Genomic DNA, 22,730 nt, shown 5'->3' with positions numbered 1-22,730 from the left:
CTGTTAAGGAACTAAAAGTCCCACAATGCCTTTTCCTTTTATGAATCAGGACTGTGGCTATCAGACTCCTGCAAGGCATTGTGGGACTTGTAGTTCCTTAACGGCTGGAGAGCCAAGTTTGCAGATCCCTGGTATAGCATTGAATTGTAACACATATAACCTGGGCTGTGGTGTTGGAGAGTCTGAGCAATTTTTGGGTACCTGGAGTCAGATATAAACAACTCCTAATAAATTTAAACTGTAACAGAAAAAAATATGATTTTTTTTCTTTTCCAACTCCCTTTGCTCAAGAAATCAAAAGTTAAGTGCCACAACACACTGGGCTTGATTCACAAAAGCGTGCTGACTGTTAGCACGCCAGTGAAAAGCTGCTTATCACGTGCAAACTGCCTCTTCACGTGCTAATACGCGCGTAATAGTTTGCGCGTGTAAAGTTTAGTGCACATAAAGTTTTGCGCACCTAAAGTTTTATGCACCCATTAAACCCTATGCGACTTTCCGCATGCACTGGACTTTGCGCGCGAGTTTATTCCTCAAACCAGTGCTAACCTACTTAGTGCAATGGTTATCACGCCCAAAAGTCTTTAGGCGTGCTAAGTAGGTTAGCACCGCTTTGTGAATCAAGCCCACTGTCTGTTTAGTCAAATTCATTGGAAGCCCGTATCAGCTGGGTCCCGGGCATAGCTCTGCCCCCTTGCTGAAAATGGTCCTGGCCTTTTCTATATCAGATATAGAAAAGACAGAGGCCTTTTTCTGCAAGGTGGCAAGGATTTCAGGTTGGCAATGAAAGGCTGGGAAGGTTGACAGGGTAGAGTGTCAGCTTCCTGGCCAGGAGCCTTATTTTGTTCCCAAAAGCAGATGTCATCTTAATATAGCTTTAAAATTCCTAAGTTTTGGCAGTGATTAAATGGCATTTATGTTACATACTTTCAACCAACATTGTTATATTCAAATTAGAGGAGTCTGAGGATTTTTTGTACCTACTCCACAGCCCTGCATATGGGGAACAACACTGAGGCATGGGGCTATATGTGCATTAATCGTGTCGGAGTATAATATGACTCAGGATTAAATCTGACGTCTAATACCTTCTCTTTTGCTACTATCATATTTATAGTATTATTGTGTAAAATAGCAGTGCAATCTTCCTCTACGAGGTCATAAATATATATTGTATATAATAATTAACAAATCACAGGCTGCACCACTTATTTGCACACATTATAGTCACCAAAGTCTTTACTAAAAGAAGGTAGTCCTGCGAGTTCGCTGTGGGGATATCCTGATATGGTGTAAAATTCCACTGCGCTCTCACTAGCATTGAATGTGGCCTAAAGAAAAAGAAAAACTGCACATCGCGTGATACTGCTTTTGAAATGCACGGCCCGTGCAAGTGTGAAACGTGTCATCACTCGTGATACCACCACCAACATCAAAGGGGTGGATCTCAGACTCAATTCTGTGTCTCACTAGTTCCCTCAGTGAACCACACCATCCAGCAGATACAAAACACTTTTAAACTTCTTAAAACTTAAAATAAAAGCACAATAAAATCCTCATTGCGCAGTATGCTATGACAATTGGCATCACATCCGTGCTTCTCACGCCAATCTCCTACTTACAGACTTCCAGATAGCTTTAGGCGTATCTTAGCGGCAATGCCTAGGGCCCTCATGGATCTGTGAATGGCTCCCGGGCGGTGTCCCTCTCTAAGACAGTCCCCACACTCCTCTGGCTTTTCCTTGCTCACCCCCGCTGCTTCCCAAGCGTGTTGACATCACGTGCACTGGCTCCGCCCTACGCGTTTCGTCATCAACCAGACTCATCAGGGGCTAGTATTATAGTATTATTGTGTAAAATAGCTGTGCAATCATCCTCTATGAGGTCATAACAATATATTATATATAATGTTATCTCTAAAATTATTTAGAGAAATCAAGAGATCCCTGGATTATCCCATCACAGTGAAAGGCATTAAAGGACCACTGATGCAAACAAATTTAGATACATTTGTACACATACATATAAGAAGTGCATTTCTCCAAGAGTAAAATAAACTGTAACTTTTTCTGCTAGGTTGCTGTTACTTACAGTAGGTAGTAAAAATCTGACAGAACTGACATGTATTGGAAAAGTCCATTTCATCATGGCAGAGTCTCAGTATTTTCTTCTACAAAAGCACTCCCTGAAAAGGATCTATACAAAGATGTCTGCTGGCCTCCCTACCCACTTTGTTTTGGCATTTGGGAAAGGCAATCCTCATGGGGGATTCTGAGGGTTTTCTTTTTTTTTCAAAAGCACTTACTGAGCGGCAGGCTCAGTAAGTGCTTTTGAAAAAAAAAGAAAACCCTGAGAATCCCCCATGAGTAGATGGACTGGTCCAAAACCTGTCAGAATTTTACTATCTATTGTAAGTGACAGAAACATAGGAGAACAGTAATTTATAGCTCATTTTACTCTAGGGCAATTGTACATTTTATACTTGTGCATACATACAAATTATTTTCAAATTGTTTGCAATAGTAGGTTCTTTAAATTTGCCGTAATAAAATGGATACCAGGATGGTCTATCTTATCAACAGTGAAGATCATGTCTAAGAGAACTCGTGGAGAAGCATGTGATCAGTTTGGTCAGGTGATAGATATGTGAGTCTCTGATTTGTTAGTCATGATCCTGTGCTAAAGCAGGATGTGATCATAGCAAATCAGAGCTTTGTAAATGTATCAGCTGTTTAAATCACATGCTTCTTCATGAGTTCTCCGAGACGTGACCATCACTACTTATCAATGCTGGAAGAAAAATCCCTCTCTCCGTGCTTTATGTATGTAGTGCATTAATGTTACTGTTCCTTCCTGAATTCTAATGAAAATAAAATCTGAGAGATTTTCTCAGTTTTGTATGGAAGAATGGCAGCTTCTAATATTTCTACAGGTGAAGTCCCACCAGCCTAAAATACAGAGCTTCTAGAGGTGCTATAACATTTTCAAATAAGCTAGAATTATTTGCCTTTCACTGACCATCTCTACTCATTTCTGAAAGGGCCAACCTTCTTTTTAAAATCTCTGCCACACTCAGGGTAATTTTTTTCCGCCCTGTATGACATTTTTCATGTGAAACAAGATGTGATTTCTGCACAAAAGATTTCCCGCACACAGAACATGAATATGGCCTCTCACCAGTGTGAGATCTCTCGTGTCTGACAAGGATCCATTTCTGTACAAAACATTTCCCGCACGCGGAACACGAATAGGGCTTCTCGCCCCTGTGAGTCTTCTCATGAACGACAAGCTGTGAGTTATGAACAAAAGATTTCCCACACTCGAAACAAGAGTATGGCTTCTCACCAGTGTGTGACCTCTCATGTCTGACAAGCTGTGATTTATGTACAAAGTATTTCCCACACACATAACATGTATATGGCTTCTCACGCGGGTGAGATCTCTCATGTACAGCGAGCTGTGATTTATGCGGAAAAGATTTCCCACACTCAATACACGAATATAGCCTCGCCTCTGTCTGAGGTCTCGGATTTCCAGCAAGATGTGACATTTCACCAGTATGAGGCCCCCCGAGGTTAGAAGGGCAGGGGGATCCTGAGGGGAGATTTTGTGTAATGGCATTTATTCCTGCAGAATCTTGCATCATGACATCATCTTCTGTTGTGTAGTCTGGGGATCCAGAGGGAGGAGTCTCCGTGGGGTCTGTGATGCCAGAATTTCGGGCTGCAAATAGTGAAACAACGTTACTGATTGTTAAGGGAACTATTTTTTATTAGTTTTCTCTTCTATAAAAAAACAGATATAATAAGTAAACAATGTCCCAACATTCTCATCAAGGTCAGTTAGCCTTCCTCCCCTCCCGCCAAAAGAGACATTCATTGTCTAACAACATAATATCCATACACTGATAAATCAGGTGCAGTATATAGCGTAGTTTCATGTCACTTTTAAATATGGATAGCCAATAGGTCCAAATCTTTTAGGCCCCTTATACATGCAGTACTCGCCCCCAATGCATCATAGTAGCATTGATTTCAATGAGACAGGTCACAGTACCCAAGGTGCAATGCAACGAAAGAAGCCTGGGTAATGCAGAAGCTGCAATGAGAGTTCACATGCGGCGCACAACTCCATGGGAGTCAATGAAACCACAAACAATCTTTAAAGATTGTTGCAGTAGCGGTGCAGCGCACATGCGCAGATCGGGGGTATTGCTGTGACGTATTTTCTGTCAGGCCGTAAGTATGTCATGCAACGGAGGGTGGGGCTATGCAGATTTCCCTATCGACGCAGTCTGACGCGATGATGCAGTGCGATGCTCTGCGGAAGGCTCTTCTGCCGCATGCAAATCGCACCACACCATGCGACCATGCATGCAGCCGGCCTCAGAATTTCTTCTTGGAACCTCTATTTTCGAACACATTCTCATAGACAGGTAGGTCTAACTTAACAGAGGCCAGAAACTCTGAGATAGTTGGCACAGAAGCACTTTTGTAGTTCAAAACTGTCTCCTGGCATAAAATAGAAGTAGTCTGGCTAGAAACACTTTCCGTTCTGCTATGGATATGTCTCCAGAGAGATTGAGAAGCATGGGTCTGGGAGTGACGTTAGTGATTTTTAGAGAATTCTGGGAGCCTGGTATTAAACTACAGACATTTGTGATCACATCCAGCATATATAAATATAGTATACTAAAATCTGTCCTCTCATCCTTATGACCAGTGTAGAGCCCCTAGTGCTGATCGCTGCGGCTGCTATTGGACAGGAGGTCAGTGGTGGGTGGGGGGGGAGGAGCTTCAGAACTGTCGGCTTTCACTGAAAAACAGAAACAGAAATGCACCAGAATGAAGAGACCCCAGACATTCTGTGACTGACTATACTAGGCTGGAACAACAGGGATGTTCTGCTTTACAAAGAGAGAGAGGGAGGGGCTAGACCAAACTTATCACAGACTGGAAGCATCAGTCATCTGTACTGTGACTGATCTGTGTACAGTAATGTACATTGACCTTAAATTTAAGAATTGCGCAGAAAAAGTGGGATCAGCGCATCACCAGGCCGCCTCTGGATGGCCTCAGCTCAGAGATGCGCTGAGCCCCCCCAGGAACTACAAAACGCACCTTGAACCCAAACAGAGGCTCTGCATATACACCAAAGAAAAACTATCAAGTGGGAGCAGCTGACCAGAATTAAATCAAACATAGCAAAGAAATGAACAGCGCTACTTAAAAACAGATGAGTGCTTACCTGCAAAAAAGTGCACACCCCACTCATGGGATTCAAATACACAATGAGCACACACATGACCTGTCTACCACTTGGAGGATGTTAGTTTCACTAACAATTTGCAATTTGTTAGGTACTTGTCCCTCCCACTGTCGTAGAAGTCTTTCCTCCATGGGAGGGGACCTAACACTAACTAAAACCTACCTATGCATATGCATAGCCTGGGCGCGCTACCAGTAAATTTAAATTTAAGAATTGCGCAGAAAAAGTGGGATCAGCGCATCACCAGGCCGCCTCTGGATGGCCTCAGCTCAGAGATGCGCTGAGCCCCCCCAGGAACTACAAAACGCACCTTGAACCCAAACAGGGTCATGTGTGTGCTCATTGTGTATTTGAATCCCATGAGTGGGGTGTGCACTTTTTTGCAGGTAAGCACTCATCTGTTTTTAAGTAGCGCTGTTCATTTCTTTGCTATGTTTGATTTAATTCTGGTCAGCTGCTCCCACTTGATAGTTTTTCTTTGGTGTATATGCAGAGCCTCTGTTTGGGTTCAAGGTGCGTTTTGTAGTTCCTGGGGGGGCTCAGCGCATCTCTGAGCTGAGGCCATCCAGAGGCGGCCTGGTGATGCGCTGATCCCACTTTTTCTGCGCAATTCTTAAATTTAAATTTACTGGTAGCGCGCCCAGGCTATGCATATGCATAGGTAGGTTTTAGTTAGTGTTAGGTCCCCTCCCATGGAGGAAAGACTTCTACGACAGTGGGAGGGACAAGTACCTAACAAATTGCAAATTGTTAGTGAAACTAACATCCTCCAAGTGGTAGACAGGTCATGTGTGTGCTCATTGTGTATTTGAATCCCATGAGTGGGGTGTGCACTTTTTTGCAGGTAAGCACTCATCTGTTTTTAAGTAGCGCTGTTCATTTCTTTGCTATGTTTGATTTAATTCTGGTCAGCTGCTCCCACTTGATAGTTTTTCTTTGGTGTATATGCAGAGCCTCTGTTTGGGTTCAAGGTGCGTTTTGTAGTTCCTGGGGGGGCTCAGCGCATCTCTGAGCTGAGGCCATCCAGAGGCGGCCTGGTGATGCGCTGATCCCACTTTTTCTGCGCAATTCTTAAATTTAAATTTACTGGTAGCGCGCCCAGGCTATGCATATGCATAGGTAGGTTTTAGTTAGTGTTAGGTCCCCTCCCATGGAGGAAAGACTTCTACGACAGTGGGAGGGACAAGTACCTAACAAATTGCAAATTGTTAGTGAAACTAACATCCTCCAAGTGGTAGACAGGTCATGTGTGTGCTCATTGTGTATTTGAATCCCATGAGTGGGGTGTGCACTTTTTTGCAGGTAAGCACTCATCTGTTTTTAAGTAGCGCTGTTCATTTCTTTGCTATGTTTGATTTAATTCTGGTCAGCTGCTCCCACTTGATAGTTTTTCTTTGGTGTATATGCAGAGCCTCTGTTTGGGTTCAAGGTGCGTTTTGTAGTTCCTGGGGGGGCTCAGCGCATCTCTGAGCTGAGGCCATCCAGAGGCGGCCTGGTGATGCGCTGATCCCACTTTTTCTGCGCAATTCTTAAATTTAAATTTACTGGTAGCGCGCCCAGGCTATGCATATGCATAGGTAGGTTTTAGTTAGTGTTAGGTCCCCTCCCATGGAGGAAAGACTTCTACGACAGTGGGAGGGACAAGTACCTAACAAATTGCAAATTGTTAGTGAAACTAACATCCTCCAAGTGGTAGACAGGTCATGTGTGTGCTCATTGTGTATTTGAATCCCATGAGTGGGGTGTGCACTTTTTTGCAGGTAAGCACTCATCTGTTTTTAAGTAGCGCTGTTCATTTCTTTGCTATGTTTGATTTAATTCTGGTCAGCTGCTCCCACTTGATAGTTTTTCTTTGGTGTATATGCAGAGCCTCTGTTTGGGTTCAAGGTGCGTTTTGTAGTTCCTGGGGGGGCTCAGCGCATCTCTGAGCTGAGGCCATCCAGAGGCGGCCTGGTGATGCGCTGATCCCACTTTTTCTGCGCAATTCTTAAATTTAAATTTACTGGTAGCGCGCCCAGGCTATGCATATGCATAGGTAGGTTTTAGTTAGTGTTAGGTCCCCTCCCATGGAGGAAAGACTTCTACGACAGTGGGAGGGACAAGTACCTAACAAATTGCAAATTGTTAGTGAAACTAACATCCTCCAAGTGGTAGACAGGTCATGTGTGTGCTCATTGTGTATTTGAATCCCATGAGTGGGGTGTGCACTTTTTTGCAGGTAAGCACTCATCTGTTTTTAAGTAGCGCTGTTCATTTCTTTGCTATGTTTGATTTAATTCTGGTCAGCTGCTCCCACTTGATAGTTTTTCTTTGGTGTATATGCAGAGCCTCTGTTTGGGTTCAAGGTGCGTTTTGTAGTTCCTGGGGGGGCTCAGCGCATCTCTGAGCTGAGGCCATCCAGAGGCGGCCTGGTGATGCGCTGATCCCACTTTTTCTGCGCAATTCTTAAATTTAAATTTACTGGTAGCGCGCCCAGGCTATGCATATGCATAGGTAGGTTTTAGTTAGTGTTAGGTCCCCTCCCATGGAGGAAAGACTTCTACGACAGTGGGAGGGACAAGTACCTAACAAATTGCAAATTGTTAGTGAAACTAACATCCTCCAAGTGGTAGACAGGTCATGTGTGTGCTCATTGTGTATTTGAATCCCATGAGTGGGGTGTGCACTTTTTTGCAGGTAAGCACTCATCTGTTTTTAAGTAGCGCTGTTCATTTCTTTGCTATGTTTGATTTAATTCTGGTCAGCTGCTCCCACTTGATAGTTTTTCTTTGGTGTATATGCAGAGCCTCTGTTTGGGTTCAAGGTGCGTTTTGTAGTTCCTGGGGGGGCTCAGCGCATCTCTGAGCTGAGGCCATCCAGAGGCGGCCTGGTGATGCGCTGATCCCACTTTTTCTGCGCAATTCTTAAATTTAAATTTACTGGTAGCGCGCCCAGGCTATGCATATGCATAGGTAGGTTTTAGTTAGTGTTAGGTCCCCTCCCATGGAGGAAAGACTTCTACGACAGTGGGAGGGACAAGTACCTAACAAATTGCAAATTGTTAGTGAAACTAACATCCTCCAAGTGGTAGACAGGTCATGTGTGTGCTCATTGTGTATTTGAATCCCATGAGTGGGGTGTGCACTTTTTTGCAGGTAAGCACTCATCTGTTTTTAAGTAGCGCTGTTCATTTCTTTGCAATGTACATTGACCATTATCAGCTTATTACTGTGACCAATCTGTGTACAGTAATGTACAGTGACAATTATCTGCTAAGACATAAATACAGCAAAGTCCACGTTATCTGGAACTCTGGAAGTCTCTACTAAGCAGCATGCCTGAGGGACATCGTGGACTTAGCTTTCGGGAGGTTTTGAGGCTTTTTAAATATGTATTGAGCCTCCAGCCACGTCTAGCAGCCTTCCTGCGACCCCTAGCGGGTTGCTACTGGCTTCCATGCACGCAAGTCGGTGTATCACCAGACCTGAAGCGGGTCATGTGACATGCACGGGGTAAGCCAGAAAGCTGCTAGGAGCCGGCTAGGTGCTGCAGGAAGGCTGCTAGATGTCGCCGGAGGCTCGGTAAGTATTTGTGGTGGTGGGGGGGGGGGGGAGTTTGTGCTTTTTAGGCCAGTTGCTTAGGCAACCGGCAAACACATTTATCCTGGAACAGGTGATCCCTGCTGGTGCCGGATACTAGTGACTGTATTTGAAGTCTAAAACTCACCAGTGCTGATCTCTGTAAAAATATCTTCCTCCTTAGAAGCACTCATCGTATCCCCTTTCTCTCTTCGCTGCTGATCACACGTCACGTACATCTCTTCCTCTTTAATTGTCCTCATCATGTCCCCCTCCTCCATAGACTGCTGATCACTTGTCACATAAACCTCTTCTTCTTCCTGTTTGACTACAACTTTTATGTCTATCAGCTCTCCATCCTGAATGCACAAAACAAAAGCAAAATTAAAACGTGAAGACCACTGATCACATCCACAGAAGGAAATAATGTCACACAGTGTAGAGTCTCTGGCGACCTTCAGTCCCACCTACCTGATAATGGTAGTGCATGCTGTGATCCTCCTGTGGACAATCCTGCGAATAAAGAGGACCTGTACATCTCTCTGTTGGGTTTCTCTGACTGGATCCATCTGTAGGAAACACACACACTGACTGAATACAATGGGCTTGATTCATTAAGCTGCACTGCTAAAGCAGCACACCTTAATGTAAAGGCGCGGTGGCTAATGCATGACTTACATAGCAGCGCTCACTGCTATGTAAGGAGTGTGTCTTCCTTAGGAGTGTGCCTTACTTAGGAGTATGCCTTCCTATACATAGTAACTATGTATAGGAAGGCACGCTCCTATCTAAGGGAGGCACACTCCTATCTAAGGAAGGCACGCTCCTATCTAAGGGAGGCACGCTCCTATCTAAGGGAGGCACGCTCCTATCTAAGGAAAGCACGCTCCTATCTAAGGGAGGCACACTCCTATCTAAGGAAGGCACTCTCCTTACATAGCTGTGAGCGCTGCTATGTAAAGCATGCATTAGCAGCCACTCCTTCACATTAAGGTGCGCTGCTTTAGCAGTGCAGCTTAATGAATAAAGCCACTTGTCTCTATGTGATTATCAGATGACGGGGGATGTATGTGGACCCTCAAAACTGCTCTGTACTTTACAGGAAATGAAAGTCTCCTCTTACCTGGTGATGTGAGGGGCGGCTGATCCCTTGTCATGGTGTCCTTGTAGAGGTCCTTGTATCCTTCTATATACTGTCCCTCCTGCATGGTGACATACAAATGGTTACAATGTGACACCTTATATGAAGAGACACAGACATATAGGCCTCTATTCAATTCACTTCTTTCTTCTGAGTTTTCTCCTAGGTGATATGTTTCTAACTTGTGAAGAAAATGCTTTTTAAAGGGAGTCTGAAGTGGAAATAAAAACAAAAACAGATACTCACCTAATGAGAGAGAAGGCTCTGAGTCCTATAGAGCTTTTCCATCCCTCCTACGTTCCACCGCTGACTCCCCCGTTAGCAGACTCTGATCGATGGGTCGGAGGCTGCTCTCTTCCGCTGCGGGAGGCATCGGCAGTCTGGTCTGCTCTGCACTGCACATGTATAAGTGCACAAGAGTGCGCTAGAATGCATGCTCACGCATGCGCAATACGGAGCAGTGCGTCCTCGGGAGCACTCGGGTTCCCGAAGACTGCCGAAGCATCCCACTGCGGAAGAAGGAGTAGCTAACGGGGACATGGGGACTGTAGGAGGAATGAGAAGGCTCTATAGGAGCCAGAGCCTTCTATCTTCTTAGGTGTGTTTTTTTAAATTTCCATTTCAGACTCACTTTAACCTCCTGAGCATTACGCCGCTCAGGAGGTTATGTAACTTTGTGCCCCAGGGTGAATAAGTGTGCAGTAATAGCTGAAAAACCTTCTGCTAGCACTAGTTTCCGGCACCCCCCGATCCAGCCAGTTTATACATTACCCCCCCCCCCCCTCCTGGATCCAGCGATCGGCGTAGCCTCCCCAGACAGCTCCGGTCTTCACTCATCGACGTCATGTGCAAACCCGATCCTAACCATAGAGAGACCAAAGCTGTGCAGGCAGGCTGCGCAATTGCTGGAACCGGGAGGGAGGGGAAGGGGGGGGGGGTAATGTATAAACGGGGGGATCCCAGGGGATCCAGGGGTGCCGGGCACTCTTACTAGCTAGCCTAGTGCTAGGAAAAGGTTTTGCAGACATTACTGCACATTTATTCAGCCTGGTGCGCTCCGGAGGACAGACAGCGGTATGCCCGATACAGTGTCGGGCATACCGCTAAGAAGGTTAAGAAACCTGCAACTGAAACCTACTGTTAGGTACCTTTTCTATTGCAATGTGCAGAAAAGTTATTTTAACAAGAAGATGAAACATTATCTCCTAGGAGAAAATTCAGCAGAAAAAGTTAATTCAACAAGGCCCATAGAGTCTGCGTTGGTAACCTTCATTTGGCCTGAACATTACTGAAGAACATACGTAGCCCTGCAGACCTGTTAAAGAGTTTATCACCAAATTGTTTTACTACAACAAAATGAACTCGTATAACTGCTATTTCATTATTTTTTCTTTACTATCCTATCTAATAGGTGGTTGAATGTAATGTATTCACACCAGGTTTGTAGCAACACTTCTAAAAAACAAAAAATTACAAACACTTCTGAGAAAAAAATCTAGCCTTAAAGGGAACCTTAACTGAACGGGGGGTAAAGAGTTTCACTTACCTGGGGCTATTACCAGCCCCCTGCAGCAGTCCTGTGCCCTCGGCGCCACTCTGGAATCCTCTGGTCTCCCGCTGTCACTTAGTTTCGTTTTTGACGACTCACCAGTCGCCGGCCGCCATGCGTATTATTGGACGCATTCACCAATGCAATTAGCGCTATTGCGGACCGCAACGCGTACAAAAATACGCGTTGCCGCATTCCGCACGCGTAGATATGCGGTAACGCGTATTTTTGTACGCGTTGCGGTCCGCAATAGCGCTAATTGCATTGGTGAATGCGTCCAATAATACGCATGGCGGCCGGCGACTGGTGAGTCGTCAAAAACGAAACTAAGTGACAGCGGAGGACCAGAGGATTCCAGAGCGGCGCCGAGGGCACAGGACTGCTGCAGGGGGCTGGTAATAGCCCCAGGTAAGTGAAACTCTTTACCCCCCGTTCAGTTAAGGTTCCCTTTAAGAAGTTCCATGATGCACTCACCACCCAGACCCCTTCCTGTTACTGCATAATGTCCCATAATTCCCAGCACTGCTCACCTCTCTCATCAGCAGCTCCATCATCTTCCTGGTGACTTCCATAATCTTCTGCTTGTTGTTTCTTCCAGATCTCAGGGAGTGAGGTCGGGGTACTATGATGGTCACATGATCATCAGACTTCACCAGAGGAAAACCCTGTATAGAAAGACCAACAATAATATCAGAATCCTCCTCAACTCTTCGGTCTGGTTTGTGTTATTATTAACAGACAGGAGCAATATCATCCGACTACCCAGAATCTTCCGCATCTCTTTGGTCAGGTGTGACCTCACTGATTTCCTAGATTCTTCCTCACCTCTCCAGTCAGCAGGTAGATGATCTCCAGAGTGAGGTTGAATATCCTTTCAGTCATGTGACTCCAGTCCTCCTCCATCCTCAGTGATGTGGCCATGTGATTTATATGGGACACCCCTCCCTGTAATCTGATAATAAACCGATAATTAATTGGACATGAATAATTAAATCCAATAGAGAGACATCAGTAAACAGTGCACACCACTTAAAGGGTACCTGAGCCAAAACTCTGGTGCAAAAAGTGATTTTTACTGAAATAGAGGGAAGCCTCGGGATCCTATTGAGGCTTCCTCTGTGTTCTGGTGTCCCCTCTCGCTGAGTGCTGACCCCCAAAAGGCTTACTGCAAGTGGCTACTGTTTACTGTGCATGCACATCTGCATTCTTCACAGAGGGGGTGCATAGCCCCGATATGCAGGGGACCCGCACTCGGCAAGGGGGTCTACAGAACACTGAGGGAAGCCTCAATAGGATACAAAGGGTTCCCTCACTGCAGGTAAGTATCCCTTTCTGAACCCAAGCTTCAGCACTGGTTCTCTTTAAAGAGAACATGAGGTGGGTTTGTGAAATCATATTAGGACTCAGAGACATGTTCTGTATACAATGAGCTGCATCTGTGTCCTTCCATTGTGCCTCCAGCACCCGCCGCCCCCCCCTCCCCTTGGGTCTGCTGTCCCCCATAAAAAAAAGCCCCAGGCTAGCACCACGCAGATTGTCACTAGCCTGCTATTTACCTCTGCTTGTCATTCACCGCCGCTCCCCGCCTCCTGCATAGCGCGGCTCCCTGCTTTCCCTCCCCGCCTCCGCAAGCTTCCTCCAATCGGCTTACGGAAGCCGGGAGGGAAGGGACACACTCGGGGAGCCACGCTATACAGGAGCAGCGGGTGAATGACAGGCAGAGGTAAATAGCAGGCTAGCGACAATCTGCGCGTCACCAGCCGGGCGCTTTTTATAACGGGGACAGCAGAGCCCGTGGGGGGGCTGGTGGCACACTGTAAGGACACAGAGGTGATTGACAAACTGTAAATTGCCTCTGTGTCCCAATATGATTTGACAAACCCACCTCGGGTTTTCTTTAAGTAACTTTACTTGGAGCATATTGAGAAAAGTCTTCCATAAATCTAAACGAATACTCAGTGCACCCAGAGACAGTCATCCCCATATTCCATGGAGAGAAATGCTGTTGGAGCACTTACGAGTCTGTATGTTCTGCCTAAGTTTCTCTGGGCACTATTTCCCCCCACCCCAAAATTATATAGATAAGTAAATTAATTCACACAAAGTTGGATTTTACACTATGGTAGAACTTAGATTGGGAGCTCATCTGAGGACAGTCAGTGACATGACTATGTACTTTGTAAAATGCTGCGAAAGATGTCAGTGCTATATAAATACATATTATTAACAATAATAAGGATAATAATATGGTAGAACATTAGACTATGACTATGGTGGGGTTAAAGAATGAGCTCCTGTGAGGACAGTCAGTGACATGACTATGTACTTTGTAAAGCCCTGCGGAAGATGTCAGTGCTATATAAATACATATTATTAATAATAATAAGATAGGATTTTAGACTATGACTATGGCAGGGATTGGATTGTGATCTCCTCTGAGGACAGTCAGTGACATGACTATGTATTTTGTAAAAGTCCTGCACAATCCACTCAATGGTAGAAAGGCCTCAACGTATTGAAAAGCTGGAAATAAAAATAACCCATGAACCACCGGTACCACCCCCCAAAAAAAACCCTCCCCCTGCCTCCAAAGTTAACCAGGAATGGCATACTGTACAATGACTAATGGGATCGTACCCCACAATATGTTAACTTAAACTTTGAGAGCTACCTGCTTATGCCTCCATACCTCACTAAAGTGCTGCAGAAGATGTCAGTGTTATATAAATACATAATGATGATAATAATAATAATAATAACAATAATAATATGGTAGGACATTAGACTATGACTATGGTAGGATTAGATTGTGAGCTTCTCTGAGGACTGTCAGTTACATGGTTATGTACTTTGTAAAGTGCTGCAAATGTCATGGCTATGTAAATATATAATAATAAGATAGGACATTAGACTTTGACTATGATAGGATTAGAGTGTGAGCTCCTCTGAGGACAGTCAGTGACATAACTATGTGCTCTGTAAAGTGCTGCAGAAGATGTCAGCGCTGTACAATGTATAAATGCTGAAATTGAGCTGACTGGATGGGGTATGGAGAGTAGCAGTGTTCTCCTTAGGATCAATCAGTTGGGCGGAGCACCCAGGTAAAATAAATTACCGCCCGACTGAAGAAACCACTTTCACCCTGAGCTGCGCTCTTCACTAACAAGTGCCCGGCAGTCAGGACGCGCTTCTTCACCTCTGCGCACGAGATCTCGCGCTTCCCGGTGAGCGCATGCACTGATTGGCTCAGAGCATGGTAAGAGGCGTGACCATAGCGCTAGCTGTCGACTGTCACTGCAGAGGCTCATGACTGTCTGTAAGCTGTGCAGGGACGTGCTGGGCAAAGACTAGAGGCAGAGCACAATCATTGTCCGGCTGAACATGAATGTTAATTTATATGCACGAAGTTCAGTGCATAAAGCGGGACGGAGTAGTGTAGTGGGCTGTGATTCATAGCACAGTGGAGCGTGCAGGTCATATAGAATGTCCACAAGGGTCTGCAGCACACAATGCTCTTTATTGGAGCCAGACAGAAATTTGTACAAGCGGCAATTTCAGGCATCCCCGCCCTTTTTCAAGCTAATTACACACAGGAGATGACACCATTTATATACACTCCCGAACAGGAAATGAACCCATAGTTGCCGAGAAACCAATCCAAGCTCAACAAAAAAAAGAAAAAAAGGATATATATAACCTTATATAGTACAATCTGCAAGGACATTGTGGGATAGAGAAATGTAAAATTAGACATTTCCTCACATGCCAAGGCTCCTATGTTGTCTATCTTTTACAATGTCCTTGCGGATTGTAATATATTGGCGAGACGACGTAAAAAAAGCACGATCAAATTGGACAACATTCTGTGCGTGGCAAACATTGTGAAATCCCGGTGGCTAAACACTGCGTAGATAAAGGACACAAGGAAAGTGATTTAAAATTTATGATAATTGACCATATACCTAAATTGAGGGGAGGTGGTGACCAAATGATTAAAACGAGAAGTTTTTTGGATACATCAATTATGGACTTTGTTCCCATCTGGATTGAATAGGGATTATGAGACCTACCAGTACATCTATTTCTGTGATTGTTTCAGGTTGCCATGAATATGGTCCACATCATAATGGAACTACTGATGGACTTTGAAATGAACTTATTTTTTACAGATAAGTGTCATTTAACACATATGTAATATCCTTTTTTTTTCTTTTTTTGATGTGCTTTGATTTGTTTCTAGGCAACTATGGGTTCATTTCCTGTTTGGGAGTGTATATAAATGGTGTCATTTCCTGTTAGGGAGTGTATATAAATGGTGTGTAATTAGTTGAAAATTAGCTGAAAATGTGTGTAATTAGCTTGAAAAAGGACGGGGACGCCTACAACTGTTGCTGCTTGTACAAGTGTCTGTTTGGCTCCAATAAAGAGCGTTGTGTGCTGCAGACCCTTGTGGACATTCTATGATATTGTGAGGACACTTCGGGATTACTCTGTCTGCCTGCATACAGTTTCCCTTGAGTGGAATATACCAGTGGTGCTGCTGATCCCTTGTACTGATTATATATATATATATATCTGATTACCGGTGATCTGCAGTATCACCGAGAATGCAGATATATACCCGATTATTGATGATCTGCAGTATCACCGATAATCAGATATATCTCTAACCTCTGGACACCTGAGTAATATGAGTGTTTGGTGCAACCGTATACTTTGAGGAGAGCACCCACGTAGAGGGTGCTAGGCAGTACGAGATACTGCTTAGAGAACAGGTTCCTTCCACTGGTCTGATGCTCCCCAAGGGGCGGAGCCAGGCTGAGAGTGGGAAGGATCAGAGAGTGAGTGACACCAAAGGTGAAGTGTCACTGACAGGACAGGGAACTATCTCCCAACAGGGAAGATAGTTCTCGAGGTCGGACGGGCCAGGTCGTAAACACACAGACAGATAAAGTACAGAGACAGGAGACAGATGCGGAATTCTAAGACTAGCAGAGTTTGGTAACAGAGTATCAGAAATAGCGAAGTACCTAATTAGAGATCAGAAAAGTGGTCAGGAAAGCAGAAGGTCATAACAAATAATCAACAATGCCTAGACTTGGGTGTGAGCTCCAAGATCATCAACACCCCGGAACTGGTCTAGATAATAATACAGATGGTAACAGGATTCCTAGACTAAGGTGTGAGCTCCTTGGTCATCAACACCTTGGAAACTGATCTAGATAATAACACAGATAATAACAGGATTCCTAGACTAAGGTGTGAGCTCCTTGGTCATCAACACCTTGGAAACTGATCTAGATAATAACACAGATAATAACACAGATACTGACAGAAGGTCTGAGTGCTACCACGTAGTGATCGCAACGCCAGACACCAGAGAAATGACCAGCACCCAGTATATATACCCCAGCGCTCTCCAGCGCCACCCCTAAGTGCTGGACCAATGAAAACTGCTGAAATTGTCAGCTGACCGGCTTGGTCAGCTGACGCCCTTCTGACTATCATAAAGGCTCTGCCTCTCCGTGCGCGCGTCTTCCTGAACCAGTGTGGACTATCAGTCCCAGCCACACCAGACGTGTTGTAATGTTTCTGCTGTGTTGGATGCGGAACCAGACGCACCGCTGTCCAAGCATGCGGCGGTTCCTCCGTGTTCAGCAGTACTGTCAGAATTATGCCTATGCGTGCCAACATCCGCGTCTGACGCGGAATCCGCCGCTTTGTTCATAAGGCATGCGGCGGTTACATCGCGCTCCGTCATGCCAGTGAATGCAGACCCACACGCGCAACCTGCTGCATTGGACGCGGAATCAGCCGCCTTGCTCTGAGTGCTCGCGGCGGCTCTTCCACGTTTTCTCACACCCTTGAAGTTTTCCACATTTTGTCACATTACTGCCACAAACATGAATCAATTTTATTGGAATTCCACGTGAAAGACCAATACAAAGTGGTGTACACGTGAGAAGTGGAACGAAAATCATACATGATTCCAAACATTTTTTACAAATAAATAACTGCAAAGTGGGGTGTGCGTAATTATTCAGCCCCCTCAGTCAATACTTTGTAGAACCACCTTTTGCTGCAATTACAGCTGCCAGTCTTTTAGGGTATGTCTCTATCAGCTTTGCACATCTAGAGACTGAATTCCTTGTCCATTCTTTTTTGCAAAACAGCTCCAGCTCAGTCAGATTAGATGGACAGCGTTTGTGAACAGCAGTTTTCAGATCTTGCTACAGATTATTGATTAGATTTAGATCTGGACTTTGACTGGGCCATTCTAACACATGGATATGATTTGTTTTAAACCATTCCATTGTTGCCTTGGCTTTATGTTTAGGGTTGTTGTCCTGCTGAAAGATGAACCTCCGCCCCAGTCTCAAGTCTTTTGCAGACTCCAAGAGGTTTTCTTCCAAGATTGCCCTGTATTTGGCTCCATCCATCTTCCCATCAACTCTGACCAGCTCCCCTGTCCCTGCTGAAGAGAAGCACCCCCAGAGCCTAATGCTGCCACCACCATATTTGACAGTGGGGATGGTGTGTTCAGAGTGATGTGCAGTGTTAGTTTTCTGCCAGACATAGCGTTTTGCATTTTGGCCAAAAAGTTCCATTTTGGTCTCATCTCACCAGAGCACCTTCTTCCACATGTTTGCTGTGTCCCCCACATGGCTTGTGGCAAACTGCAAACGGGACTTCTTATGCTTTCTGTTAACAATGCCTTTCTTCTTGCCACTCTTCCATAAAGGCAAACTTTGTGCAGTGCACGACTAATAGTTGTCCTATGGACAGATTCCCACACCATCTCGGCAGCTCATCCAGAGTCACCATGGGCCTCTTGACTGCATTTCTGATCAGCGCTCTCCTTGTTCGGCCTGTGAGTTTAGGTGGACGGCCTTGTCTTGGTAGGTTTACAGTTGTGCCATAATCCTTACATTTCTGAATGATCGCTTGAACAGTGCTCCGTGGGATGTTCAAGGCTTTGGAAATCTTTTTGTAGCCTAAGCCTGCTTTAAATGTCTCAATAACTTTATCCCTGACCTGTCTGGTGTGTTCTTTGGACTTCATGGTGTTGTTGCTCCCAATATTCTCTTAGACAACCTCTGAGGCCGTCACAGAGCAGCTGTATTTGTACTGACATTAGATAACACACAGGTGCACTCTATTTAGTCATTAGCACTCATCAGGCAATGTCTATTGGCAACTGACTGCACTCAGACCAAAGGGGGCGGAATAATTATGCACACCCCACTTTGCAGTTATTTGTAAAAAATGTTTGGAATCATGTATGAGTTTCGTTCCACTTCTCATGTGTACACCACTTTGTATTGGTCTTTCATTTGGAATTCCAATAAAATTGATTCATGTTTGTGGCAGTAATGTGACAAAATGTGGAAAACTTCAAGGGGGCCGAATACTTTTGCAAGCCACTGTGTGTGTGTGTGTGTATATATATATATATATATATATATATATATACACACACACACACACACATTTTTTATATTTGTTTTTCTCTCCTTTCATAGTCTGAGATTCCCGTCCACCAGCACCTACCCATCAGCATCACAGTGTGAGACCACCTCCATATGAACCAAATGGAGATGCTCGCTTGTCCATTAGCAGCAGCCAATGTGTACCCCTAGTCCACTAGCATCACACAGTGTGAGGCACCTAGTATGAACCCCTCACCCACATCAGCTGCACCCAGGGTGAGAGCTTCCTCCCCAGCTTTCAGTGGTACTAGCTCCACATCCAGTAGCACTCGCCGCAATCTTCTCCCACACCCAGTAATACCCAGGGTGATCGAAATACCCCACGTGACACTTATTGTGATCCTACACACACTTCCCCCCCCCCCCCCCCTGCGTGACCCCCCTTCTCCATCCAACGTGACCTTACTTCCCCACCCGGCTACTTTTTCATGCCACCCAGCTGGAAAAAAATTCTGGGGAGAACACTGGAGTAGTAATAGGAGTGTGACAAGCGGAATGTGGATTCAGCAAGATACACAGTGTAATTCCATAGTCGATGTCACATTTCTCACTTTCACATCTATTACGTGTGTTAAAATTTCTGAGTCACCCATTGACATTACTTCTGTCACCACGGAAGTCCGACGGTAACGCACCGTTGAATATGTGGTGGCTAGGTGGAGGATCGGGCACTTCCGTTGCATTGTGACGAGATGCCGTAGATGTGCTAGGCCCCATTTCCTTGCATTGCATTATCCTGTTTAACTGCAGGTTTTCAAGGCAAGTGTAAAAGGGACCTCAAGCTGCACAGAAATTGCTCTAATATTTGCAATTCACTGATTCTACATTTGCTAGCACATAATATAGCTGGGGCATTAGACTATAACTACATTGGGGATTACATTGTGAGCTCTTCTGAGAGTCAGTGGCTGTGCACTCTGTATGTGACTATGTACTCTGAAGATGTCAGAGCAAAATAATAATATAGTGGAGACGTTAGGATGTGTTTACACTATGTGCATTGCCTAACGCTGCATTTGAGTGTACTGCCCATACAACTGGGCCTGCAACAACCATGCATTACATCCAGGCATTTCTTCATGCTATGAAAATAACATGCAGAGTGGGAGTTGTATTATGCTCATATTGTAATGCAGGCATTACGCAACGCACAAAGAGTGAACTTAGCCTTAGACTTTGCAAATATTAGAGTGTGACCTCCTCAGAGGACAGCCAGTGACCTGTCACTGATTCTGACTATCTGTAAAGTGTTGCAGTAGATTTCAGTGCTATAATAATACATAATAATAATATGGTAGGGACATTACACTGTGGCTATGGTAGGATTATTGAGTGCATAGTCAGGTGGCCTAGAGGAGGAACAAATCATGAATGGATACCAGTCCCAGCACAGCATACATGAAAGGCAATGGGGCTGCTTTACTAAGGCCGACACACATCACCCAACAAAACTGGATTGCATGGATATAGAAATCTATCAGCAGCAAAAGTCTGCAGACCTCTTGTAGTATATCAGCATATAGTGAGGATTGCAGTTGAGTTAGTCAATAAGAATTTGAGCTGGGGGCTTCTGTACCCTGTCTCATGTATGTGAGGTCAGTACATGATATGGGGCCTGGAGTACAAGCACCCCGGTGATGTAGATAAGATGCTTGAGGAGGCACGTTACAGATAAGTGAGCTGCTTCCACATTCACCACGGGCTTCTTGGTATAACTAAATGCCATCTCCGCCATACACCCGACCGAGATCTTTCCAGCATGCCGGATTGATTGTTTCAATTGGCTTGTCTGGAAATCAATCAAAATGACTGATTGGTAGGCCATGTTGCGGTGTGGTGAAAGATACTGCAACTTGCCGTACAGCGCATGCTCACTGTACAGACTGTGCATAACTGCGCATGCGTGGCTTCTCCCAGGAATCTCAGCTGTAATTGTTTGCAATTGCCGGCAATGACATGGTTATTAGTTTCCTCCGGGGAAGGGGGGCGTTATTAGTTGTCCACCAAAGTGGGGGGTATTAGTTGCCCAGCAAAGGAGGGTTCTGTGTGAAAGTAGGGTTAGGTTGGGTTGCATGTTCTAATAGTAATAGCTTGGTCAATGGTTAGGCTGCTCTTTCTAACACTAATACCTATAAATTATTGCAAACAGTTGCAAAATCTGACAACGTTGCAAAAACTTTCACCACATCGACACTGATCTCTGACAGATTTTATAATTATAATCGAACCGGCAGAATAGCGATGCCACAAATCGAGTAATGCATGGGCACTTTAACTTTACTTTGTTCAACCTAAGGTTAGCTTTAATAAATCCAGGGTAAGCTGCATATTTAAAATATCTCTGCGAACAAGCACATAACTGCAGTAACACAACCACTCATTTACTGAACTTGCAGCAACATCACAATGGCCTGTTATGACCCAGGTGGGCCTGCAAGGTCTTCCTATCTAATTACTGACAATACTAGATTATCCCTCTCATTGTTATGCGTCCCAGCTTTCCAGTGTCCTCTTTGCACTCCTCCCCCCACCCCCATCACTGTGTGCCCCTCCCCCATCAATATTGTCTCTTTCCCCACTCCAATACCTGTCCTCCCCTCCCCCGTCCATATCAGCTCTTTAGCTTCACCTTCCATAATATTCCCCACTTGGTGAATTGTGTTGACTGAGAATAATTACGTTTCCCGGTTTTGTTTTTATTTTAGAAACATAGCATAATACATGCATGACATAATAAATATATAGCGACAGTAATCTCACCTTCTCTTCCAGTCCGAACAAAAGTCTCGTTTGCACTTCCTGTGTGTGGCTCCATCAATTCCGGCCTGCGCTCCATGGTTTCCGGCAGAGGCAAAGCTGCCATCTTGTGGTTAAATAGATAACTGCAGTTCCCTTAAACGATTACGAGTAATCACAGGCTAAGCCTGTCTTTTAAAAACAGACAAGATATTTACCTCAGTAAGATGCTCTAGAGAGCACCTTAGAAAGGACCCAGCGCTGAATTGGTGTGGTGTGGTCGAGGAGGGTGGGGGCGAGGCAGGGCTTTTTTCGGCACTCGCTACATAGCTCCAAAGCTTGGGGTGGCTATAGATGGCCCCGTATTACTTATCCCTCCGAGTTGCTATGACTTGAAGGGGGAGTAGTATTTAGTGCCACCCTGAATTTGTGCGGCAGCAGGGTGAGCCATCATTTGGCTCACCTTCTGCAAAAAAGCCCTGCGCTGACAACAAATGTACGCAGATGGGGAAAGCCTCTGAATTATCCAGAGACTTCTCTCTCTTCTGAGGTGTCTAACATTGAATTTGTGTTTTTTTTTGGTCACAGGTACCAATGCTAATAACTTGATTAATGGAGAAGTTTAACAAAGCCCCCAACTGTCCTTTTTTCAGATGCAGATGTCCCTCTTTGGGAACCAAATCCCTCAACACGTCACCACCCGACCTCCCCTATACCTTATGACACCTCTCATGACCCTCCCTTCACACCTGAACCTCACCTACCCCTCAGGTAGCTACCCCTGGCCCTCATCTACCCCTCGGGTCATCTGTACTGGTCTCCACCTTTTTATTCACCTATTGTTTCACCCTCTATGTCTCTATGTCACATATCCTGTTGCTCACTAGTTCCTCATGCCACTTCTCCGTCCTTCACCCATTCCTAACCTACTGTTCCACCCCTCATCCATCTGATGCCACCAGTCCAGACCATAACATACTAAACTACAT

General features: G+C 45.0%; 1 protein-coding gene across 1 annotated transcript; it reads right to left on the bottom strand.

Moving 5' to 3' along the window:
* Nucleotides 1-2,309: 2,309 nt before the first annotated feature.
* LOC137534790 (oocyte zinc finger protein XlCOF8.4-like) lies at nucleotides 2,310-21,835 on the bottom strand. Its single transcript, XM_068256444.1, has 7 exons — nucleotides 21,766-21,835; nucleotides 12,341-12,467; nucleotides 12,046-12,180; nucleotides 9,949-10,027; nucleotides 9,297-9,394; nucleotides 8,974-9,184; nucleotides 2,310-3,723 (listed from the first exon to the last, which is right to left on the bottom strand). The coding sequence occupies exons 2-7, from the start codon at nucleotides 12,434-12,436 to the stop codon at nucleotides 3,011-3,013; spliced, it is 1,332 nt and encodes a 443-aa protein (XP_068112545.1). The 5' UTR covers nucleotides 12,437-12,467; nucleotides 21,766-21,835; the 3' UTR covers nucleotides 2,310-3,010.
* Nucleotides 21,836-22,730: the final 895 nt, after the last annotated feature.

Source organism: Hyperolius riggenbachi, chromosome 10 (genome assembly GCF_040937935.1).
Source record: "Hyperolius riggenbachi isolate aHypRig1 chromosome 10, aHypRig1.pri, whole genome shotgun sequence".
NCBI lineage: Eukaryota > Metazoa > Chordata > Amphibia > Anura > Hyperoliidae > Hyperolius > Hyperolius riggenbachi.
The sequence above is the reverse complement of the archived record's forward strand: the minus strand, read 5'-3'. Positions and strand labels throughout refer to the sequence as shown.